The 26711-nt window shown below is 45.2% G+C and overlaps 1 protein-coding gene across 1 annotated transcript in view; it reads right to left on the minus strand.

Moving 5' to 3' along the window:
• IL1RAPL2 (interleukin 1 receptor accessory protein like 2) overlaps nucleotides 1–26711 on the minus strand; it is a 432928-nt gene that overhangs the window by 402877 nt on the left and 3340 nt on the right. The window contains exon 2 of the mRNA XM_058154577.1: nucleotides 734–834. Within this exon, the coding sequence (XP_058010560.1) occupies nucleotides 734–815 (82 nt within the window). The 5' untranslated portion in view covers nucleotides 816–834. The remainder of the gene's footprint in view (nucleotides 1–733; nucleotides 835–26711) is intronic.

A 26711-nucleotide genomic window follows, 5' to 3' on the forward strand; every position in this document is an offset into this window, starting at 1 on the left:
TTTTTTTGGCCACGTTGTAAAGGAAATCATTTCAGTGAATCACATGGTGATTCAGCGAATCCAGCTTCCTTGGTTGACTTTGCTCGTCCGAAGCCATCTGGAAAGTTGCAAATGGAGATCAAGCTATCCCAGGATCTCCTTCCGTGTCTATGGCCAAACGTCCGAATTTTGATCGCAGGAGATGCTGTGATAGTCAAAGGTGTGAGGAACAGCTGTAAATTCCTTTTTTTTTTTTTTTGTGCCAGTGTAACTCCAGAGATGGTATTTTGCCGGTTCAGACCGGTTTGGGGGAAACCGGTAGTAGCGATCTGCGCTATACCGTCCTATTTAGTCACTTTTTCAAGCTGTGCGCATGTGTGGAAGCTGCACGTGTGAGCAAAATACATGCACAGAAGGCCGTGAGCGTGCATGGAGGGGGCATATGTGCGTGCGCAACTTTTCGGTGCCGGGCGAGCCGGTAGGTAAATTATGTGAATCCCACCTCTGTGTAATTCGGAACCGTCGGGAAGCATATGGTTATAACTCAAGGACTATCTCTATAGAGCAACTGGTTTCCTTTGATCTCGGGCCCGAAACCGCTGACACCATGGAACGTATTGAAAGCCACAAGATTTCAACCTTCACTAAATTGCACCACTCAATAGAAACAATCAAATAAAAGTCACCGATCCGTCAAAGAATGCATTGTCCAATCGTTTCCAAAGATTATTGCAAATAAACTTCAGGCACTTACCTGAATTTCTCTTGGATACCAGCTTCATGCTTCTGCAGAGGGCCACAAAAACTGCAAAGACCAAGAGATGAGCAGGCTTCATCTTCTAATCCCTTCGGCAGCTGAAAGGCATACGGATGTTGTTAAGTCTGAACCTGAGTCTCCCCCATCTGTATATTTCTGCGCGTTATTCTCTTTAGAGCCCTCCCTGCAAACGCTTTGCGGTGTAACGGCTTCAACAGAACCTACGGGAGCTCAACTCAAAAATATTGACATCGCAGAACATTCCTGTCCCTATCAATAGAAGGGAATGTCTGTAAACTCAAGGTTGAAGTGAGGGGGTCCCTGGCACTCTCTGAGCTTTGGTGGTTTTCTTGCAGAAGTTTCATGACCCAAATAGGTAACATCATCAATGCTAGGGGAGAAGGAGGAGGAGGGAGGGAGGAGGATGTTAGAGAGGAGGGGGGAATAGAATAGAATAGGATTTTTTATTGGCCAAGTGTGATTGGACACACAAGGAATTTGTCTTGGTGCATATGCTCTCAGTGTACATAAAAGAAAAGATACGTTCATCAAGGTACAACATTTACAACACAATTGATGGTCAATATATCAATATAAATCATAAGGATTGCCAGCAACAAAATTACAGTCATACAGTCATAAGTGGAAAGAGATTGGTGATGGGAACGATGAGAAGATTAATAGTAGTGCAGATTCAGTAAATAGTCTGACAGTGTTGAGGGAATTATTTGTTTAGCAGAGTGATGGCCTTCGGGGAAAAACTGTCCTTGTGTCTAGTTGTTCTGGTGTGCAGTGCTCTATAGCATCATTTTGAGGGTAGGAGTTGAAACAGTTTATGTGCTAGATGTGAGGGGTCTGTAAATATTTTCACGGCCCTCTTCTTGATTCGTGCAGTATACAGGTCCTCAATGGTAGGCAGGTTGGTAGGGGGGGAGGAGGAGGAAGAAGGAGGAGGAGGAGGAGGAGGAGGAGGAGGAGGAGGAGGAGGAGGAGGAGGAGGAGGAGGAGGAGGAGGAGGAGGAGGAGGAGGAGGAGGAGAAGGAGAAGGAGAAGGAGGAGAAGGTGCTCTCTGAGCTTGGAGGTTTTCTTGCAGCCATTTCATGACCCAACTAGGTGACATCATCAGTACTAGGAGGGAGAGGGGAGGAGGAGGAGGAGGAAGAAGAGGAGGAGGAGGAAGAAGAAGAGGAGGAAGAAAAAGAGGAAGAGGAGGAGGAGGAGGAGAAAGGCTAATGGGTCCTTGGTGCTCTCTGAGCTTGGTGGTTTTCTTGCATCCATTTCATGACCCAACTAGGTAACATAATCAGTGCTAAGATGAGAGGGAGGTGTAGGGAGGAGGAGGAGGAGGAGGAGAACCATGAGGTCATTGATACTCTCTGAGGGAGGTTTTCTTGCAGGCATTTCATGACCCAACTAGGTGACATCATCAGTACTAGGAGGGAGAGGGGAGGAGGAGGAGGAGGAGAAGAAAGGCTATGGGGTCCTTGGTGCTCTCTGAGCTTGGTGGTTTCCTAGCAGGCATTTCATGACCCAACTAGGTGACATCATCAGTACTAGGAGGGAGAGGGGAGGAGGGGGAGGAGGAGGAGGGGGAGGGGGAGGGGAAGGGGAGGAGAAAGGCTATGGGGTCCTTGGTGCTCTCTGAGCTTGGTGGTTTCCTATCAGGCATTTCATGACCCAACTAGGTAACATCATCAGCGCTAGACTAGAAAACCACAAGACGCCTCCATAAAGTCTTCAGAAGTTAAACTCCACTGGGATGACTTGACTTTAGAGCAAAAAGAACCATCCAACGGAAAGCAGAGGATGGAGCAAGTCACGAAAGCTATTCAACCGATAATGAAGACATTAGTATGCCAGGAAGAGTTTCTTAACCTTTTTGTGCGTGTGTGTGTGTGTGTGAAGTTTCACATCCCAGCTCAAGTAGGGCCACCTTGACAAAAGGAGAAGGTAGGGGTGGGTTGTTGTGGGGGGGGGGTTGGTTTTTGGGTTTTAAAGGAGAGATAAAGTAATTGAACTAAATCTTCTCACAGATAATTGTGATTATGAAGTTACGCTGGATGGTTTTCAAGTGGATCTTCGCAAATTACTTTCCCCCACCTTGCTCTCTTCAGCCCAAAACAGCTTCTCGTTCTGCGGTCTATTATAATGCCGCTTCCCGGGCCCTCCCAATAGTTCTATTTAAGTGGCCAAAAAAAAAAAAGGAACTTTTTTTTTAATTAAAAAAAAAAGCAATTTATTCCTACTAGGGGTTTAGCAATATGGAAGCTGTCTTATTATTTTCCAGCCAGAAATATCATTGGATACACGCTCGGCCATCACATGGCTGCTCATGGCTAAAACGAGGGGAAAGATTTGTTTACATTAGATTTTGATAGCCATCTAAATCCATGTTTCCAATTAATGCTTCTCACTTCAATTTTGTAAAGGAGTTCGCCAGCTGTGCGTTCGGGAAACTCGGTACCCAGAAAAAAATGGCATCGTGTAAGAACTTCTTGGCAAAAAAACCTGAAACGTTGAAATTGTAGTTGTTGGTTTGTTTTTGTTTGCAAGTTGGTCTAATGAGAGAAATGCACCTGGTGCACAACCTTCGGTGCGAAGTGTTAAAAACAAAAATTTTGTCCTTGAAGAAATGTTTAAATAATAATAATATAATAATAATAATAATATTTTAATTTGTATACCGCCCTTCTCCCGAAGGACTCAGGGCGGTGAAATAATTTTTTAAAAAATCTTAGCTTGGAAGAAAGTTAAAAACAAAATATAAGAAAGAGATTAAAAACAAGAGCAGTGATTTCTACATCCATATTTATTGGTTTTGCCTTTATTATTTTTACAAATGTCTCAAGGGGGTGAACCTATCCAACGCACATTCTTCCTCCTCTTTTCCTCAACACAACAACCCTCTGAGGTTAGGTTGAACTGAAAGAAAGGGATTGGCCCAAAGTCACCCAAGTGGCTTTCATGCCTAAGGCGGGACTAGAACTCACCATCTCCTGGTGATTGGTCCAAAGTCACTCAGCCAACTTTCATGCCTAAGGCAGGACTAGAACTCACAGCCTCCTGGTGATTGGCCCAAAATCACTCAGCGGGATTTCATGCCTAAAGTGGGACTAGAACTCACAGTATCCTGGTAATTGGCCCAAAATCACCCAGCTGGCATTCATGGCTAAGGGAGGGTTTGAACTCACAGCCTCTTGCCTTAACCACCAGGCCAAACTGTCTCCATATCAATATCCCTCAAAGGATGTCATAGAGCTAGAACAGGAAAAGCAAAATTATCAACAAACAGAAATTGCTCTCCGAGAAAAGAGTTTACAATATTGACGGTTCTTTAGAGGTAAAAAGCAAAAAAAAATCAAGAACACAACCAAGTTGAGATGGAAAAAGTGAAAATCCACAACTATTTCTCCCATGTTTGCATCATTCAGCGACCCTGAAGGATGGGGGATCTGAGCCCTATAAAAGGAACTTTGAACACAGTACCAAGTTCAAACTGGACCGTGGCACGAAGTATCTTCAGGGACTTCCTCTCCATCCAGAATCTCAGAATAACGAAGTTGGAAGGGACCTTGGAGGTCGCCTAGTCCAACCCCCCGTTCAACCAGGAATCCAGACAAATGGGATAGACACATTTCAGAGCTGAAGAAGCCTCTTGGATGAGAAGCGAAACGTCTTCAAAGAAAAACCAGAAAGTCCAGTTAACCGCTTGAAAAAAAACACCTTTGAGACAATCAGGACCTGGAGGACTGAGAAGCTCTATAGACATTCCAGACAAATGGTTGTCCAGGCTCTTCTTAGAAACCACCAGCGATGGAGCACCCACAACCTCTGGAAGCAAGTCATTCCACCCAGGGGTGGGCTTCAAAAATTTCAGCAAGGGGTTCTCTGCCCAGTTGCTGGGTGGGCGTGGTCATGGTGGGCGTGGCTTAGTCAGCCTCCTGCACCATGGTGGGTGGGGGCGTTTTTGCCTTCCCTGTGCTCTGGAGGCTTTCCCCGAGCCTCCAGGAAGGCGAAAACGACCTCCCCAGGCTCCAGAGGCCTTCTGGAGGCCGGAAACTGGCCAAACTTCTGGTAGACCCGTTTTTCACCCTCCCCGAGCCTCTGCATGCGCCTTGCATTTACCCGCATCCAAAACGGGCCGCATGGGGACTCCTGGGAGGAGCAGGGCGGGGTGGGTGGGGCCAGCCAGGAGTGGGATTTGGGGGTTCTCCGAACCGCACAGAATCTTAGCTAGAGGTTCTCCCAAACCCCTATGAACCCCCAGCAGCCCATCCCTGGTACCACCCATGAATTGTTCCAACTGTTCTAATTAATTCTTCTTATTGTTCTAACCAACTCCATCTTCAACTTATCTCTCCTCCATCTCAGGAGAAACCATAGGGTACCCTGATGGACCTTCAGAGGTCCTGCCTTTTACAGCAAGGTCTCCTTGGCCAAAAGTGGAAGACTTTTGGCCCTTTTGGAAACTATGGGGAACCAAGAAGTTCTGGAGGACCTCCAAGGACGCACGACACCGAAGAGGGTTGACGGAATTTGGACTCATAATAACGTTGTGTAGTTTTACATAATGTAGGTTTACATGATGTCGTTTTAATTTCCTCCCGTGTGTGTTTTATTTCCGTGTTTTATGGCTGTAACGCTGGCAAGCAGCTAGGAATTCTGGCAGATAATGAATCTAATAAGAGAAAGAAATACATCAATGGAATCATTACCACAGAGTATAATAACAGCCAGGAATCTGGAAGCCTTAAAAGTTGACTAGACAAAATTGGCAGAACATTCTTAGAGGGTGCCAAAGATGGATTACAGCGAATCCTCGTGTTACGACCACAATTGAGTCCCAGATTTCTGTCACTAAGCGAGACAGTCATTAAGTGAATTTTGGCACCTTTCTTGCCACGGTTGTTAAGTGACTCACTGCAGTCGTGAAGTTAGGAATGCCATTGTTAAGTGAATCTAATTTCCCCACTGACTTTGCGTGTCAGAAGGTCGGGAAGGAGGATTATGTGACCTTCCGGGATACTGTCATCATCTCCTTTTAATGACCTCATAATCCCTAGTGGGGTGGAGTCTGGGCAACTGACTAGAGCAGAATGTTTACTGGCCGGATGCCCTTCAGGTCGTCAGTGCGGAGTTTTGTTCGGCAGATAATATTCTTATGGTGCCCAGAGAGAGAAATATCTGCCTCTACCTAGGATCGAACTCACAACCTCCTGATTGTGAGGCGAGAGCTCCACCTCTAGGCCACCGCACCACTACCTTCCAGGACACTGTGACCGCTGTAAATACAAACCAGTTGCCAAGCTTTTGAATTTGGACCACCTGATCATAGGGGAAGTATGAAAAAAATGGTCATAAGTCACTTTTTTCAGCGCTTTGAACGGGTTATATATTTATAAGTCAAGAATTACCTGAATCTCCAAGGGCAGATGACGTACTGGTAGTCCTTGACTTAGAGCCATTTGTTTAGTGACCGTCTGAAGTTACAACGGCACCGATAAAGGTGACTTGCAACCGGTTTTCACACTTAGAACCATTGTAGCATTCCCCACGGTCGCGTGATCAAAATTTAAACCCTCGGCAACCGTCTCATAGTTATGACGCTTGCATAAACCTCCTCTGGGACACGTGATCTCCTTTTTTAAGACCTCTGACCAGTGAAGTCAAGGGAGAAACCAGATTCACTTAACAACGGTGTTCCCTAACTTCACAGCTGCAGTGAATCACTTAACAATTATGGCAAGGAAAATGTTGTGGCAGTCGGCAGCCGGCCCCTCCAGCACCCGAATCGGAGGAGGAGGAGGAGGAGGCGTGAGAGCCAGGGTCAACATCAAGGCAACCTGAGAGCTCTGAGGGGAAAGAGGGAATGGAGCTGGCAGAGAGAGAGAAACAGAGGCGGAGCCTGGGCCATCCGTCAGCCCTCAGATGGAGAGTCAACAGCCCTCAGGTCTGGAGGTGGCTGATGAGGAAGAGGAAGAACAGTTGGGTCCAGTGCCTGAGGCGCAGATGCCCAGAAGGCAGAGGAGAGGAGAGCAGTGGAAATCTATGGGCAGGTCCTTGGGAAGGAAGAGCCACCGCTGCTAGCGAAGCCCCACCCTAGCTCTGGGGATAAAAGGCAGGGGACGGAGATGAATAGATGTGGCAGACAACTGTTGATCTTCCCGCCGGACGGATTTGTTAGCCTGAGGGAGAATTTTTTTTGCCGGGGCTGCCGACACTCCTAATCAAGGAATCTTTTGAGTTCACTTCATTTGTCACTTGACAAATGTCTTGCTTAGCAACAGAAACGCTGGCCTGAATTGTCAGCCGAGGGCTACCTGGACGCCTCTGAATATTAAGCTGCTAGAGATTTTTTTTAAAAAAAAATGGGAATACATGAATATTTGATCTCTCTGGATGTGTGTGGTCTCTGGCTTCCTCCCCCCGCCACCCCCTGCTCATATTGTCATCTCTAACTTGTAGGATAATTTGCCATGACAAAGCAATTAAACTTCCATATAATCTCGCCCTAATAAAGCGATACGTTGATCTGAATCAGATACGATAAGGAAAAGAGGGGGGGGAATGAAAGTTTAACTTCAGTTTAGCCTCCCTGGGTTTCCTTTGAAAATGGCAGCTGTTAAACTGCACAAAAAAAAAACCCCGAAAAGCGGGATTTGAATACAGATATGTATATAGAGATAAGTTTTCTGTCTTTGGCACATATTCATAAGGATAATTACGCTGCCTGAAGACAAGAAAGGAGTATATATAGTCCTCACACTATTCCCTTTCAAGATAATTTTTTAAAATAACCTTATTCTGAAGGTCTGCATTATTCAATTTTGTTTTTAAAATTGGCATGATGTCTTTTCAAAGCCAATTTTTCCCAAGGGATTAAATCTGAAATACAGGCAGTTCTCGACTTACAACCATTCGCTTAGTGACCAAAGTTACGACGGCACTGAAAAACGGGAGTTACGACTGTTTTTCACCCTTGCGACCGTTTGCGGCCACGTGATCAATGTTGAAAGGCTTGGCATCTGACTCGTATTTATGACCATTGCGGTGTCTGCGGGGGAGAGTCGTGTGATCCCCTTTTTACGACCTTAACACTTTTTACGACCTTCTGAGGAGCAAAGTCAAGAGGGAAACTAGATTCACTTAACGACCATGTTCCTCATGCAACGACTACAGTGTTTCGCTGGCAAGAAAGGTCGTAATCATGGGGCAAAATTCGCTTAACAAACGTCTCCCTTAACGACAGAAATTTTGGGCTCTGTTGTAGTCGTAAGTCGAGGACTGCCTCTGTTCAACAGAACCAGAGCATCACCGAACCCCAGAAGCAAAATGTTCTTTTTTCATCTCCACCTGAAACACGCAAGGATTATCACCAACGTTCGTCCCTGGAAGCACCGTTAAATTTAATTTCCCTCCATTCCATGCCGAGACAATTGCGAAGGCAGTTTCTGCCTCATTTTTTACGACCTGTCGTGTCCCACTCCTCCGCTGACGGCCGGGTCAGGGAAATCCGAATCAGGCTTGCCTCTGCAGCTCTGCCAAAGTCCTAGCAAAGTCCTCAGGGCAGGCAGGAGACCAGAAAGTGACTTCAGCAAGATATGTTTAGACTTTGCCTGACTCAGAGAATGCCAGAAAGCAGGTCCTTTATATAGGCCATGGGGTGTGGCTCCATGACTCAGCACTTATCCAGGCCTGCCCCTCCCTTCCTTCTGTTGCCTCCGCCTATCAAGTCTTCTGACGCGAGGGTCACTCCAGTCTGCAGCTGTTGGCAATTGACTTCCCTCAGGCTCACATGCTGTGGAGGAGGGGGAGGGGTCTAGTTGCTCCGTTTGCCTGGGCATGGAGCCAGAGCTGGGGGCTGGAGATCCTTCCTCCTCTTCAGCCTGTCTGGGCATGGAGCCAGGGCTGGGGCTGGGAGGCATACTAGGACATTCCTCCGTGTTCGGAAGCAGATAAGAGGACCCCGGCTGAGGTGAGATTGGACGAGACACAACACGACCTTTCATGACCCTGGATGTTAAGTGAATCACGGCAGTCGTTAAATTAGTAACATGGTTGTTAAGTGAACTCGCCCCTTGCCTTTCCTCATCAGAAGGTCGCAAAAAGGGATCGCATCACCCAGTGACGCGGGTCATAATTATGAGACAGTTGCAGAGGCGGGCTTCAGCTGGTTCGTACCGGTTTGGGGGAACCGGTAATGGAGATCGCGGGTGGCCAGCCCACCTGTCCTGTCTCTAGCCTATCTTATTTAAGCACGTTTTCGAGGCCGGGAGTGTACATGGTAGGCGCGCAACCGAGCAAAGCACATGACGGAATGCCAGGTGCACGGACAGTAGGCACATGCGTGGGCGCATGTGGCAAACCATTGGTAAGAATATTGAAAACCCGCCACTGCACAGTTGCCAAGGGTCTCAATTTTGATCACGTGACCAGGGGGGAATGCTTCAACAGTCACCCAATGAACTGTTTCTCGGCTCTCTCAGCCCCAGTTGTATCAGATGCCATGAGAAGGAACAAGCCAACTTGGTTTTCTTTCCGATAGTGACTTCGTTTATCTGCTACAACCCGGGTCTCAGTAAAAGTCGAGGTCTCTCTGTATAAAGTCAGCACTGAGAGCTTCTGCCTCTCAGCCCCTTTTAAATATCCCGTGCCGCTCATGCCCCGCCCCATGGCTGAATTGCTCCATTGATTGGACGCCCGGATGCTCTCTCCCTCCTCGTCTGACAGCTCCAGCTGCCACGTCATCTGCTAAATCCCGGAACTAAAGCAGCTCTTCCTAACGCCCAACCCTCATCTCCCTCTATCCCGGCCACCAGTGTGCGTATTCCTTTCCCATGCTTCCCAAACGCAGATCCCTGCATCCCTCAAACAAGTCTTTGATATGTCATCCCCTTGGAATTTTGATTAGGGGCTCCTTCCATGATCCGGATCCCTGCAGTGTCATGTGTTTAAAAAAATAATAATAAATTCCCTGTATTTACTATTCTCTTTTCCAGGGATAACTTTCAATCACATTTTAAATAGAACGCAACATTGGAAACATTTTTTTCCTACAATTTCCCTGCAACAAACCGAAGTTAACTAATTCCGAACGAGGTTAAGGGATTTTTTACACAAATTAATCTTTTGATAAGGGGAAGGGGGAAAAAAAACAAATTTGAAAACCCAGAAACCAATGTAACCCTATCAATTTTCAGGCTCAGGGCACCGTTTATTTTTGAATGACCAGTTTTTCATAACAGACGCAAATAAGGATTTATTTTAATTAATTTAATTTAAAGCCTCTGGTGCTCAGACTGCTAAGACAGTCTGTTATTAACACAGCTGCTTGCAATTACTGCAGGTTCAAGTCCCACCAGGCCCAAGGTTGACTCAGCCTTCCATCCTTTATAAGGTAGGTAAGATGAGGACCCAGATTGTTGGGGGCAATAAAAGTTGACTTTGTATATAATATACAAATGGATGAAGACTATTGCTTAACATAGTGTAAGCCGCCCTGAGTCTTCGGAGAAGGGCGGGATATAAATGCAAATTAAAAAAAATTAATAAATATATTTATTTATCGGTTTAGAAAATTGAGAACTCCGCCGCCTTCGACATGACCTGAGTATAACTCATAAAATCATCTGCTACAATGTCCTTCCTGTCGAAGACTACTTCAGCTTGAATCACAGCAATACACGAGCACACAATAGATTTAAACTTAAAGTGAACCGCTCCAATCTCGATTGCAGAAAATAGGACTTCAGTAACAGAGTTGTTAATGCCTGGAATGCACTACCTGACTCTGTGGTCTCTTCCCAAAATCCCCAAAACTTTAACCAAAGACTATCTACTGTTGACCTCACCCCATTCCTAAGAGGTCTGCAAGGGGCCTGCATAAGAGCACCAGCGTGCCTCCCTGTCCTAATGTTCCCTTTGGTTGCATCCAATTTGTATGGTTATTTCATGCTTATACTTATATATACTGTTGTGTTTGACAAATAAAATAAATAAATAAATAAAGGATTCCACTATGTTGACAGAAATGGAAAGTTGGATGGACTATAAGGTATGCCAAATACATTTTAGAAAGCAAACATGGACTATAAGGCATATTGAAGAATAACTTTTGATGGTGTAATATCGGAAGTTGGAATACCGCTTATTGTTGAAGAATGGACAGTAAAAATTTTGAACTTAGATGGCAACGTGGAAATACCATAGTCGAAGGACTGCTTACACAAGATATATTCAGGAATGGAGAAGATAGACTGATATTTAAAAATTCGACTGAAAGACTAAAAAGTTTAATAGTTTATGAATGGAAAGACTGTAAATTGTATTGTTACAATCTTTTCTTCGTTTTTTATGGAAAAGGGGAGTTAAGGGCTCAGAGAGAGGTGGGAGTTTTTGGATGATTAGTATATTTTAGTTTGTGATTGTTGATATACCCTGTATTTGCTCTGGGAAGTCGGGGGGGGGGGAGTGGGGGAAGGAGGGAAGGGGGAGAGAAGAGGGTTAGGGTGGGAGGGATGGAGGGGATGTATGGGGAAAAGATTTATTTTTTTTATTTGCATTTATATCCCGTCCTTCTCCGAAGACTCAGGGCGGCTTACACTATGTCAAGCAATAGTCTTCATCCATTTGTATATTATATACAAAGTCAACTTAATTGCCCCCAACAATCTGGGTCCTCATTTTACCTACCTTATAAAGGATGGAAGGCTGAGTCAACCTTGGGCCTGGTGGGACTTGAACCTGCAGTAATTTCAAGCAGCTGCTGTTAATAACAGACTGCATTAGTCTGTTGAGCCACCAGAGGCCCAAATTGTAAAACTTTTCTAATTAAAAAAAAAAAGAAATGGAAAGTTGGTTTTTTTGGGGAATGAATTGACACACACACACCACACCTGGGGCTCTTTCCCCTTCGTGCAGGTTTGACATTTAAGCGTATCTGTTATAATAATTTGGGTTGTGCCATAGCAACCCTGACAAAATACCTGTAATTAAGGCTGTGCATTATAATGAGACAGAGATTAATTGATTGAAGATAACAGATTTTCACTCTGGGTTTGCTGTCGTTAAGGAAACCTTCTCCCCCCCCCTCCCCCCCCCCGCTCCCAAACCCTCCTCCCAAACTTGGATTGGCTACATGGTAACAGAATCAGAGCTAAGAACCTGTCATAGGGCTTCAGGCGGCGATCCAATTCCATTAAATTCAATCAAAGCTTTTCCGTTAAACCACGATGACAGGGCAGTGAGAACCGAATCAAATGCAAGAGTGAAGCTGTTTTTTCTCGTCTCCTCAATGCAGCAACTGATATTAAAAAATACACGGTACCGTTCACGCAAACGCAAATCTTACAGAGATCTGCTGATCTGACGCAACGAAAATGCTCTGAAGAAAGGCGGAAACTTTGGACTTCTCCAGAAACTCGGAGAAGGGTGGCTCAGTGGCTAAAACGCTGAGATTGTCGATCGAAAGGTCGGCGGTTCGGCGGTTCGAATCTCTAGTTCCCGCGTAGTGGGGTGAGCTCCCACTCCTTGTCCCAGCTTCTGCCAACCTAGCAGTTCGAAAGCATGTAAAAAAATGCAAATAGAAAAATAGGGACCACCTTTGGTGGGATGGGAACGGCGTTCCGTGCGCCATTGGCATTGAGTCATGGCGGCCGCATGACCATGGAGATGTCTTCGGGGAGCACTGGCTCTTCGGCTTTCAAACGGAGATGAGCACCGCCTCCTAGAGTCGGGAACGACTAACACATATCTGCGAGGGGAACTTTTACCTTTTACCTTTAGAAAGTCCAACAGGAAGAGATGAGGGAAGGAACAAAAAATAAATAAAATTACAACCATCCAGGGATTATGTCTATGGAGATTCTCCATCATTCAAGGTCATGGTTGTCCCAAAGGTGGTTTTTTTCCAAGAGGCAACTGGACTTACTGGTTTTTCTTTGAAGAGGTTTCACTTCTCATCAGTGCTAGAAGGAATTGGGGTCTGTGGCATGGAAGGGGGAAGGACAGTTGGGTCCTTCGCACTCTCTGAGCTTGTTGGTTTTCTTACAGACGTTTCATGACCCAACTAGGTAACAGCATCAGTGCTAGAAGGAAGTGGGGTCTGGGCATGGAAGGGGAGAAGGACAGTTGGGTCCTTGATGCTCTCTGAGCTTGGTGATTTTCTTGCAGACGTTTCGTGACCCAACTAGGTAACAGCATCAGTGCTAGAAGGGTCACTAAACAAATTGTTGTAAATCAAGGGCTACCTGTAGTTTTAGGTCTTAGTTTGACCTACCTGACATCCATTCCACATCCTTTGTGGGGTATTTAAGATGCAGGTGTGAAATCAGCCCTGCCTCTCCACCACCAGACAATTATTTAAGAAGAGGTAGGAGGCATGTTTTCTTTTTTTTCATCTCGCACGGAAGCCTTTGGACCTCTATAAATATTTGAACCAAATCCATAAAATCCCAATGGGGGCTCCATCGGAGAAGATCGCGTCGGCCAGAAGCAACAAATGGCAACCAGCCAGTTATGGAATCGATGATGTCCCCCCCAAAAATTAAAAGTTATTCCAGTTTGCAACCATGTCTGCTTTTCGTTCTAATAATACCGTTTGGGTTTTAAGGGCCGAATCCAGTTATGGCCTTCCAGCCTTCCAAGGGGGGTAAAATGAGGACCCCGATTGTTGGGGGCAAAAGACTGACTCTGTAAACTACTTAGAGAGGGCTGTAAAGCACTGTAAAGTTGTATATAAGTCTAAGTGATAATGCTATTTTCCTTCCTCCTTTCCTTTCCTTTCCTTCCCTTCCCAATAGTCTTCCTTTCCTTTCCTTTCCTTTCCTTTCCTTTCCTTTCCTTTCCTTTCCTTTCCTTCCCTTCCCTTCCCTTTCCTTTCCTTCCCTTTCCTTCCCTTCCCTTCCCAATAGTCCTCCTTTCCTTTCCTTTCCTTTCCTTTCCTTTCCTTTCCTTTCCTTCCCTTCCCTTCCCTTCCCTTCCCTTCCCTTTCCTTCCCTTCCCTTCCCAATAGTCCTCCTTTCCTTTCCTTTCCTTTCCTTCCCTTTCCTTCCCTTTCCTTCCCTTCCCTTCCCTTCCCTTCCCTTCCCTTCCCTTCCCTTCCCAATAGTCTTCCTTTCCTTTCCTTCCCTTCCCTTCCCTTCCCTTCCCAATAGTCTTCCTTTCCTTTCCTTCCCTTCCCTTCCCAATAGTCTTCCTTTCCTTTCCTTTCCTTCCCTTCCCTTCCCTTTCCTTTCCTTCCCTTTCCTTCTTCCCAATAGTCTTCCTTCCCTTCCCTTCCCAATAGTCTTCCTTCCCTTCCCTTCCCTTCCCTTCCCAATAGTCTTCCTTTCCTTTTCTTTTCCTTCCCTCCCATTGGTTAGAATGCAGTATTGCAGACTAACCGCCCATTGCCAGGAGTTCAATCCTGACCAGCTCAAGGTTGACTTCCATCCTTCCGAGGTGGGTAAAATGAGGATCCAGATTGTTGGGGGGGCAAAAGGCTGACTCTGTAAGGGCTTAGAGAAGGCTGTGAAGCAGTATATAAGTCTAAGTCCTATTACTATTCTGTTACGTCATATTTCTTTGATTCCGTCTATGGCTGCCGATGACAGATTTCTTTTCTGTTTTCCCTTATCTGCCTTCCCTTTTCTGGAATCTTATGAGGTCAGCTCGAGAACTATAACTCCTTCGTTGGTGCAGAAACATCGATCAGTTCAAGGGCCAACAAACATGCCTCGCAACAAACTTGTTAAGAGACCTAATTTTTTGCTGGCTCGCTCAATTGTACCATGTCTAACTGGTTCGTCTCCAAGCAATGTAGGAGAAATCCTTTCCTCTACAATTCATGCTGTTTCGGCCAACCCATCAAGCCATCATTTAAACCCAACGGCATCCCATTGGAGACGCAGCCACGTCAACATTTGCTCTTTGTCTATCAACAAAAACACCACTCTGCTTCTAAGAGTCTCAACTTTTGAACTTTCCCAGACGTCCTGTCTTGGCTTCTCTTACCCCCGCTGCATAAACATGGCTACGTTACCCTTGGGTAAGCGAAAGTAACCTGAACCCCAGTGCGCCAGCTGTCCGTCTTCTTCTAGAAAAAACGGCCCCGCTAGGATATTTATTGTACAGAAACCCATAGGAGATTAGCCTGTTCGGGTCTTAACAGAAAAATCCAAGGCTGTCGTTCTTGCATTCTCAGCTGCTTCGCCGAGTAGACAAGCTAGCTTTGCTGAAATTGAAAGCACGGCAAGTAATATCCGAGGGGCCAGAGTTCAGGAAATCAAAGTTATATGCTTTAAAAAAAAAAAAAAAGTCCCAGGAATTTCCAGTTTTGTTTTGGATTGACCGGTATGGTTTGTTTGCTTTTTTTAAGGGATACAGTTTCCTTAATCCAGTTGGAGAGACTATTTTAGATATCTGGCACCATGACGCGACCATGTTTTAAGATATAACATAACATAACATAATAACAGAGTCGGATGGGACCTTAGAGGTCTTCTAGTCCAACCCCCTGCCCAGGCAGGAAACCCTACACCATTTCAGACAAATGGCTATCCAAGATTTTCTTAAAAACTTCCAGTGTTGGAGCATTCACAACTTCTGCAGGCAAGTTCTTCCACTTATTGATTGTTCTAACTGTCAGGAAATTTCTCCTTAGTTCTAAGTTGCTTCTCTCCTTGGTGAGTTTCCACTCATTGCTTCTTGTCCTGCCTTCTGGTGCTTTGGAGAATAGCTTGACTCCCTCTTCTTTGGGGCAGCCCCTGAGATATTGGAAGACTGCTCTCATGTTTCTCCTAGTCCTTCTTTTCATTAAACTAGACATACCCGTTCTTCATATGTTTTAGTCTCCAGTCCCCTAATCATCTTTGTTGCTCTTCTCTGCACTCTTTCTAGAGTCTCAATATCTTTTTTTTTTTTTTTTTTGGAGCTACAACGGACTGGATTAGCACAAGCCAGAAGCCACCATTTACAAACCACCATGGTTTGTAAAGCTCAGGCTCACCTTTTCCAACGAAACCCAATTCACGCTAAATGGTCGATTGTAATTTGTGGAATGATCCACCATTGCTGGGTCCACACCAAGCCAGAATGCCTAACTGATGACTCAGGATGATGGGTTGATACACTCTACTAAGCTAAAATCAAACCAATCAAATTATAGCTAAACAGGATGCTGAATTTGGTGACTTTTTATGTAACTTAGGGACCTTTCTTCATTTAATAAACTCTCCCAAACTGTCTCGTGCTATCAAACATACATCCTACCCCGTCCTTTTTTCACGTGATATTCTCTTAATGTCCGACATTTCAATCAGCTAACATCGATCTTAAGAACAGAAGATCCGTAGCTCTGGAGGACAGCAAGTTATACCACGGATCTCCAAACTTGGCAACTTTAAGACTTGTGGACTTCAATACCCAGAATTCCTCAGCCAGCTATGTTATGCTGCTGGCTAGGGAATTCTGGGAGATGAAGTCCCACAAGACATAACGTTGCCAAGTTTGGAGGTCCCTGGATTATAAAAATGAAACTAATCCAAGGTGGCCCTGTTCAACATGAGAAGAACCCAGCCAAGCGTTATTTGACCATTCAAAGGGGAATTTATTGCAATATATTCAAAAATGTGTATTGCGAGATCTCTTTGGCTGAGGCCTCAGCTCCAGCAACTTAAGCAACAGATGATCTTACAATACTAGACAACACAGTATCAACAGTAGAGACCTTCAAATTTCTAGGTTTTATCATATCTCAAGACCTAAAATGGACACCTAACATCAAAAATGTCATCAAAAAAGCACAACAAAGAATGTTTTTTCTGCGCCAACTGAGGAAGCTCAAACTGCCCAAGGAGCTGCTGATACAGTTCTCAATCATTGAGTCTGTCATTTGCACCTCTATAACCGTCTGGTTTGGTTCTGCAACCCAACAAGACAGACACACACTTCAGAGGATAATTAGAACTGCAGAAAAACCAATGGCTACCAACCTGCCTTCCATTGAGGACCCCTGTATACCACAAGAGTCAAAAAGAGGGCCGTGAAAATATTTACAGACCCCTCACATCCTGGACATAAACTGTTTCAACTCCTACCCTCAAAACGACGCTATAGAGCACTGCACACCAGAACAACTAGACACAAGGACAGTTTTTCCCCAAACTGCCATCACTCTGCTAAACAAATAATTCCCTCAACACTGTCAACTATCTACTGAATCTGCACTACTATTAATCTTCTCATCGTTTCCATCACCCATCTCCTTCCACTTATGACTGCATGACTGTAACTTTGTTGCTGGCAATCCTTATGATTTATACTGATATTGTTTCCTGATTGCTTACTTGTACCCTATGGCTATCATTCAGTGTTGAACCTTATGATTCTTGATGAATGTATCTTTTTGTTTATGTACACTGAGAGCGTATGCACCAAAGACAAATTCCTTGTGTGTCCAATCACACTTGGCCGATAAAGAATTCTATCTATCTATCTATCTATCTATCTATCTATCTATCTATCTATCTATCTATCTATCTATCTATCTATATCTATATCTATATCTATCTATCTATCTATCTATCTATCTATCTATCTATCTATCATCTATCTATCTATCAAGACAGGCAAACTAGACACTGAATGGAAAATCCATTTCTGTTCCACACAGCAGTAGAATATCTTCCACTGGTTCTCTTAAGAGACATTTTAGCATCCGCTAATGGTTTAGCCTCCTTCTGTCTTTTTTTTTAAAATATAAAACTTCAGGGAGGCTGCTCACTGCCCTGATTTATTACATTGCCACGGGATAGGATGAATGCTACATCGGTATTGAATTGTCCCCAGCAGGAAACTAGTCCTATGAGAAAGGCCAAAAGGGTTATCCGGCCATAGAAACATTGGATTGGGGCAAGAGGCTTCCAAAGTGAAAGGCCTCGCATGGTGTAGACGTCTACTTCTCCAATAACAGAAGGCAAAAATGGACTGGAACTCCACAAGCAACTCCATCAATAAGACACACTGACCTACAACTAGCCTACAAACCCCACAGAAGCCAAATCAACAGCACAGCCAACCAGAGATGGCACCAACCCTCCACCAACCCATGCAAGACCGCCCCAACCAAGGGTGATAGTTACTTACCTTTGCTACCGGTTCGCAAATGTGAACATGCGCAGAGCATCAAAAATGTGGATAAATGGGATGTGATTATGTCTGGGTGGGTGGGCAGAGCATGCCCAAACTGGATAGAACCGGTATGCCCGAACCGGATAGACCCAGCTGAATACTATCACTGGCCCCAACACAGTTCACCTCCCAATGACGCTCACCTGATGAGACATCCTGATCAAAAGGTCCATCACGTGACCCTCAACTAATGTGACCCACACCTAAACCATCACATGATCCTCACTTGACCTGACCCAGACCTGACCTATCACCAGACCCTCACCTGACATGACCCACACCTGATCCAACATCTGATCCATCACAAGACCTCGACTGTGATGTGACCCGCACCTGACATGATCCAGACCTGACCCACCACAAGACCCATCACAAGACCCCGACGTGACGTGACCCTCACCTGACATGACCTCCCCATCACAAGATCTCCTGACCACACAAAGCCCTTACAATCAGAAGACACTGACATCCCCTAATATTTTGCTGAAGATGTCACCTAGCCTGGTAACCCAAAGTTTGGAAACCAACCCACAGGTTCGGAGAACGAAAGTCCGCCCTCAAAAAAATAAAATAAAAAAGACAACCACCTCTGGATGAACAGGTACCGCTTTTGAAAGCAGCCACAAAAAGACAAGTGTTGTGACCGAGGCCCAAGTAGGTAGTAATAAACTTAGTCCGTGGAAAAACAAACTTTTTTCGAACAGCTGGGAATTACTTCATTCCCAGTGTCGTTCAACTCAAAGTAAAACAAATGCCTCCCAACACAAATTCCTCAGTTATCTCACAAACCTTAGTCCAATTAGGCAAACTGCCAAAGGCCCTTCCTGGCAAACGTCCAGAAGCCACAAAAACAAATACATACACGAAGCAGAGGACAAAGCAGAAGACGCAGCTACAACGTTGTTTTCCGGCAAAGGTGAAACGCCGTTGCTGGTCTGTTTTAAGCCTTATGGAAGGGGTCAATCATCTTGGCCCTACTTCCGAGTTGTCCTTTCTGCTTGAGCTGCTCTTGCCTTCTGGCAGCTCTTCTCATGCGTGCATTAGGAACAGGCTCCTCCTGTTCCTCTGCCTCACTAATGTCAGTCTCTGGAGGCTCTGGAGTCTGCAGCTCACTCCCCGATGGCCCTGGCCCCACCTCAGCCTCATCGCTATTTGACTCCGTTGCCAGCTCCGTAGGCTGCTGGCGGACCACAACAACAAGGGGGAAGAGGTTCGTGAGAGATCAACCACGATGGTCAGAAAACGAATCCTAGGAGGACACTACGCAGGAAGTCGGTTGTGTTCCAATTTCCGAGTCACCCACCCAGCGATCTGTTCAACGATCAAGAGTGAAATCGTGATTCAGCACCACAAACAGCTCCCTGTTTCTCTCTGCTGCTTCAGGTGAGATCGAAATATCTGAAGGCAGATTCCGTTGAACATTAGAACAAGAACGTCTGAGTAGTAAGAGCTATTCGCAGGGGTGGGGCTGCTGGGGGTTCACAAGGGTTCGGGAGAACCTCTAGCTAAGATTCTGTGCAGTTTGGAAAACCCCCAAATCCCACTCCTGGCTGGCCCCACCCACCCCACCCCTCCCAGGAGTCCCAACATGACCTGTTTTGGATGCAGGTAAGTGCAGGGCACGCACGGAGGCTCGGGGAGGGCAAAAAATGGGCCTACTGGAAGGCTGGAAATGGGCCCATTTCCAGCCTTCAGATGGCCATTTTCGCCCTCCCAGAGGCTCGAGGAAAACCTCCAGAGCCTGGGGAGGGCAAAAACACGCCCCCCTGCCCCAGGAGGCTGACTAGGCCACGCCCACCATGGCCACATCCGCCCAGCAACCGGGCAGAGAACCCCTTGCTAAAATTTTTGAAGCCCACCCCTGGATATTCGGTAACGGAAGCCTTCAAGGTTGAGAATAAAGATGTTTTAATGACAGGTGTTCTACCTTTGCATTTTTCTCCATTGAGCAAGTTGACCTGGATGAAACGAAAGCTATAATGCCCGTGTCAACCCTGAAGCTGATCTGACCAGAGCCATCTTGGAGCTTCAGTGTTGCCACACTGGAGCTAAGGGATAGGGGAGGGGGGGGACTTGAGATAGTTGGGATTTTGTAGCCAAAATACAATACTTTCTCTTGGGAACCAAGGACATTCTCACACCTGGTGGGAGGAAGGAGTAGTGATGTTGCCAGGCAACCAGACAGAGCCGTGATTGGACCAGGTGACTGATTGTTTTGAGAAAGGGACAAACTTTTACTTTTAATTAGGAGAAAACGGCGGGAACCTTCAGAGTCGGTTTTCACCAGATCTGTGCCAATATGATATATCCAGTAAAGCTAATTCTTTGAAGAATCTACCCGCCTCGGAGTCTTGCTTGCTATGGGTGTATTACTTGGAGCCCTGACAGCCCATTTCCAAAATGATTACTAAGTAACCATCATTTCTGCAATGCAAACAATCACCCGCAAAAAAGAGCAAAAAACGTTGCCTCCAGAATGGGTCGTCCTCGACTTACGACGGTTCATTTAGTGACCGTTCAAAGTTACAATGACTTACGACCATTTTTCACACTTGCGACCTTCGTAGCAGCCCTCTGTGATCGCGTGATCAAAATTCAGACGCTTGGCAACTGGTTCACACTTAAGACCGTTGCCGTGTTCCCAAGGTCACGCGATCCTCTTTTGCGACCTCCTGCCGAGCAAAGTCAAGGGGGAAGCCAGATGGACCCCACCACCATGCTAATTAATTTATCCACTGCTGCGATTCACTTAACGACGGTGGCGAGAAAGTTCGGGGGGGAAAGGCGGCAAAACTGGCCGAACAAATATCTCGCTCAACCACAGAAAGGTTGGGCTCGATTGTGTCCGTAAGTCGAGGACTAGCCGTAGTGCCTACTCCATATTTAAGTTCTGTTTCATCTGGGTTTTCCATACAAACATTTATGGGAAGAGCTTGTAGGAAAATAGAGAAGCGGCATTCAACAATCCCATCAAGTTATGGTTTGTTTATCCGAGATTTGCCCAAGAACCACAGAATCAGCTGAGCTCACTCAATCCAGTAAGCCACAAAGCATATCTTATAAGCCGCAATGGCTGCCTTCGCATCAAATGTAACCTCAATCAAAAAGTTTATTGCAGCCAGGAGCCAACAAAAGTCCTCGTCAAACCTCAGCGCTTTAGTGAAATCTGTCAATCCAACCAGTTGACACGGAGACTTAAGATTTTCGAAAGAGCAGAACGCGAGGTTTTTTTTTCTTTATAAAGTCTCACGTTTTCACTTCTGGGGAGATTTCTGCCAACCATGCTAGAAGAATAATTGGGCTTCCTTTTATTTTTTTTCTATACATACCCGTGTTCCCCCCAAAATAAGACCGGGTCTTATATTAATTTTTGCTCCAAATTATGGCTTATTTTCCGGTTAGATCTTTTTTTTGGGGGGGGAATACAGTACTAAATGCCTCTGTCTGCTGACGGTCTTAACTGGGGTTTATTTTGAGGGTAGGGCTTATATTACGAGCATCCTGAAAAAATCATGTTATGGTTTATTTTCTGGTCGGGTCTTATTTTCAGGGAAACAGGGTATATATATGTGTGTGTATGTATATATGTATACATGTATATATATGTATATATTATACAGGCAATATTATACACACACACATGTATATATATATATACACATACACACGCACAAACACACAAACATGCTGATATACAGAAACGTGTGTGTTTATATATATATTTATGTATGTATGTATGTATGTATGTATGTATGTATGTATATGCAGGTTTTGGTATGTTCGGGTCTTTTCCCGTGTAAGATTGGAAGTATTTAGGCAATGTTTCGATGAGATCTCACTCATCATCTTCAGGCTTTGGCTTTGTTCTTATGTGAGCAAAGTGTGTGTGTGTGTGTGTGTGTGTGTGTGTGTGTGTGTGTGTGTATGTTTTCTGAGGTTTTCGCGGGTGTTTGTATGTAGGTCTTTGGTTATTCGGGTTTTCTCCCGCGTAAAATTGGAAGTGTCTTGGCGACGTTTCGACGAAGTCTCATTCGTCATCTTCAGGCTTCAGCTTCGTGCTTCTGGGAGGGTTTCGTCCCAGAAGCATTCGTCATCTTCAGGCTTCAGATTCGTGCTTCATACTTCTGGGAGCTCCCAGAAGCACGAAGCTGAAGCCTGAAGATGACGAATGAGACTTCGTCGAAACGTCGCCAAGACACTTCCAATTTTACACGGGAGAAAACCCGAACAACCAAAGACCTACATACAAACACCCGTGAAAACCTCAGAAAAATATATATATATATATGAAGAGAGAGAGAGAGAGACGCAGTGGCTCACTGGCTAAGACGCTGAGCTTGTCGATCGAAAGTTCGGCAGTTCAGCAGTTCGAATCCCTAGCGCCGCGTAATGGGATGAGCTCCTGTTACTTGTCGCAGCTTCTGCCAACTTAGCAGTTCAAAAGCACGTTAAAAAAATGCAAGTAGAAAAATAAGGTAAGGTAAGAGCGTTCCGTGCACCTTTGGCGTTGAGTCATGCCGGCCACATGACCATGGAAACGTCTTCAGACAGTGCTGGCTCCTTGGCTTTGAAACAGAGATGAGCACCACCCCCTAGAGTCGGGAACGACTAGCACATATATGCGTGGGAATATGAGAGAGAGAGAGAGAGAGAGAGAGAGAGACGGATGGAGAGATGGAGAGAGGGGGGGAGATTTTTTTTAAAAAAAGAAACAAATGCAAACTAATATAAAGAAAATGAAACCAAGCAAAGAGAGAGCTACGTAAAAGTCCAGGAAAGCAAAATAAGAAAAATAGAAAAGACCAAAGATTCTTTACAGCAATTCCAATTTTCCTTACAGCAGTAATCATTATAAATTTAGCTCTTATTCTAGGGTGACAACGGAACTCTCTTCTTTCTGCAATCTATCCAGTCTACTCGTCAAACCCATACATCACAATTTCATTTATTTTTCCTGTCTCGGCGCAAGAAGCCCCTAAGACTTCCCACCCCGCCCTATAAACGTAGATTCCAAGAAGACCATTTAGCCATCTCAGCAAATTCCACAACCTTTATGATGAATGGAGCTTCCCCAACAGTTACAGCTGGGGGTGGGGGTGGGGGCTGCCGAAAACTTCAGCGTTGTCTCCACCAAACGGTTGGGTGGAAACAGTCTTGGATAACTGCAGGTCAGTCCGTGAGGTCCCCGCAAATGTGGCATTTCATCACCCCTGGCAGGACGAACATTTCCCTAGGTAATAAACTATGTTTGGAGGCAGGAAAGCTGCCAGCGGCTTAGCGCCGTGTCTTGCAGCAAAAAACGTAAGCTGCAACCCTTCGATGTTCAGATTGCCTAAAAGCCTTTCAGAAAATCCTTGGATTAAGGTGATAGAGACATATTTTTTTCCCTGCCATCCTGTATCTGGAAAATGCCAGGGAAAACTGTTCGGCTGGCTCCGTGCACACATTGCTGAAAAATCACCAGCCGGTTGTGGTTCAGCATACTTGAATGAAACGAAAAGGTAAAGGTTCCCCTCGCACGTCTGTGCTAGTCGTTCCTGATTCTAGGGGGCGGTGCTCATCTCCATTTCAAAGCCGAAGAGCCAGCTCTGTCCGAAGACATCTCCGTGGTCCTGCGGCCGGCACGACTCAATGCCAAAGGTGCACGGAATGCTGTTACCTTCCCACCAAAGGTGGCCCCTATTTTTCTACTTGCATTTTTTTGTACGTGCTTTCGAACTGCTAGGTTGGCAGAAGCTGGGACAAGGAACGGGAGCTCACCCCGTTACGTGGCATGAGGGATTCGAACCGCTGAACTGCCGACCTTTCGATCAACAAGCTCAGCATCTTAGCCACTGAGCCACCCTTTGAATGAAACTAGCCAGTCGTTTCAAACATAAACCTGGACAATTCTGGTTTGTTTAGAGAAGCCTGCTTTAAGCAAACCGTAGCTTGATTCACAATCTAGACCCAATGTTTTCCTCTTCGCTACTCAGCTATTTTTATATATATTTATAAAAAAATATATATTATTTTCGCCTCAGAGGATTCGTCTCCTGTCACTCGGATCAAAATATAAACCTATCTCCCTGTTGCTTCGCACAGATACACTCCAACCTCACTTCTTTTTAGAACGATTGTGGAACCCAATTTAAAAGAAAAGCTGCTAGCGGCTCAACGAAAATGTATTGCTATTCTTTTCTCCCTCCGGCTAAAAATGCCTAATTGGAGATCTAAGTGGCTCCTTCAAGTTAATTAAACTGATTTGAGTAAACAATGGTTTACTCAATGGCAGTGTGCTTTAGCTTACTACCAAGAGTCTGTAGAGATTCTCCTTCATCCAGGTCATGGGTTGTCTCAAAGTTGCTTTTTTTCAGGAGGCAACTGGACTTTCTGTTGTTGTTTTTTTTTGCTTCTGAATACGTTTCGCTTCTTCCTCCAAGAAGCTTCTTCAGCTCTGACAGGATAGTGGGGGAACGGGAGGATATGCATTCTTCAAGGAATATAAATCCTTCAGGTAGGAAAGAGGAGAAGAGGAAGGAAGAGGGGTAGAAGAGGGAGAAGGAAGGTGTAGGGTGGAGGGAGGAGAGGATGTAGATAAGAGAAGGAGAGGAAGGTCTGGAAAGTAGAAGAAGGTAGAAGAGGGAAGAGTGTTAAAAAGGGGGGTGGTGACTGGGCAAGCCCGACTAATTGTATATAACTGTACATTGGATGAGCTGTTTGATATGATTGTAAAAATAAAACTTTTTTATGGGGAAAAAAAAGGAATATAAATCCTTCCATTCCCCACCATCCAGTCAGAGCTGAAAAAGCTTCCTGGAGGAGAAGCGAAACATCTTCAAAAAGAAAAAACTAGAAAGTCCAGTTGCCTCTTGAAAAAGCACCTTTGGGACAGTCGTGACCTAGGATTACTGAGAATCTCTAAAGACGTTTAGCTATGCAATTTGGGATGAAGACCCTTTGAATAGTGTGGGAGTAGAAATGGATTTCCAGAAGGAAAAAATTGCAGACTATAGGAATCAGGAGCGCTACTCAGGTGACCCTGAGGACACTGATAAACCTCCAAGTGTCCTCAATGATTCTCTAAAAGGATGCAAAGGACCAGCTGTCTGCAAGGAATATAAATCCTTCCATTCCCCATCATCCAGTCAGAGCTGAAGAAGCTTCTTGGATAAGAAGAGAAACGTCTTCAAAACAAAAAAACCAGAAAGCCTTCTGAAAGGCTTTCTAGTCGTCTTCTGAAAAAGTACCTTTGGGACCACCATGACCTGGATGACTGAGAATCTCTACAGACTTTTAGCTATACAATTTGGGATGAAGACCCTTTGAATGGTGTGGGAGTAGAAATGGATCTCCAGAGGAAAAATTGCAGACTACAGGAACCATTTGCACCGCTCAGGTGACCCTGAGGACACAGATCAACCTCCAAGTGGCCTCAATGACCCTCTAAAAGGATGCAAATGACCAGCTGTCTGCAAGGAATATAAATCCTGCCATCCCCTACTATCCTGTCAGAGCTAAAGAAGCTTCTCGGAGGAGAAGCAAAACATCTTCAAAAGGAAAAAAAACCAGAAAGTCCAGTTGCCTCTTGAAAAAGCACCTTTGGGACCACCATGACCTGGATGACTGAGAATCTCTACAGACTTTTAGCTATACAATTTGGGATGGACACCTTTGAATGGTGTAGGTATAGGAATGGATCTCCAGAGGAAAAATTGCAGACTACAGGAACCAGGAGCGCTACTCAGGTGACCCTGAGGACACTGATAAACCTCCAAGTGTCCTCAATGATTCTCTAAAAGGATGCAAAGGACCAGCTGTCTGCAAGGAATATAAATCCTTCCATTCCCCATCATCCAGTCAGAGCTGAAGAAGCTTCTTGGATAAGAAGAGAAACGTCTTCAAAACAAAAAAACCAGAAAGCCTTCTGAAAGGCTTTCTAGTCGCCTTCTGAAAAAGTACCTTCGGGACCACCATGACCTGGATGACTGAGAATCTCTACAGACTTTTAGCTATACAATTTGGGATGGACACCTTTGAACGGTGTGGGAGTAGAAATGGATCTCCAGAGGAAAAATTGCAGACTACAGGAACCATTTGCACCGCTCAGGTGACCCTGAGGACACAGATCAACCTCCAAGTGGCCTCAATGACCCTCTAAAAGGATGCAAATGACCAGCTGTCTGCAAGGAATATAAATCCTTCCATCCCCCACTATCCTGTCAGAGCTAAAGAAGCTTCTCGGAGGAGAAGCAAAACATCTTCAAAAGGAAAAAAAACCAGAAAGTCCAGTTGCCTCTTGAAAAAGCACCTTTGGGACCACCATGACCTGGATGACTGAGAATCTCTACAGACTTCTAGCTATACAATTTGGGATGGACACCTTTGAATGGTGTAGGTATAGGAATGGATCTCCAGAGGAAAAATTGCAGACTACAGGAACCAGGAGCGCTACTCAGGTGACCCTGAGGACACAGATAAACCTCCCAGTGCTTCAACCACCCTCTAAAAGGATACAAAGGGCCAGCTGTCTGCAAGAAATATAAATCCTTCCATCCCTCACCATCCGGTCAGAGCTGAAGAAGCTTCTCAGAGGAGAAGCGAAACATCTTCAAAAGAAAAGAAAAAAACCAAAAAAATCCAGTTGCCTCCTGAAAAAAAAGCACCTTTGGGACTTACAACCAAGAGGCTACCAACAGTCTGTTTCCAAGTCATCGCATTGAGCGAAGAGAAGATTGACCTGAGTCCATGGTTGCCCCATCACCTGGATGGAAAGGGTGCTTCCTGACCTTGGAAGGACAGGAATAAGATGGAGGGAATCCCTGAA

Source organism: Ahaetulla prasina, chromosome 11 (genome assembly GCF_028640845.1).
Source record: "Ahaetulla prasina isolate Xishuangbanna chromosome 11, ASM2864084v1, whole genome shotgun sequence".
NCBI lineage: Eukaryota > Metazoa > Chordata > Lepidosauria > Squamata > Colubridae > Ahaetulla > Ahaetulla prasina.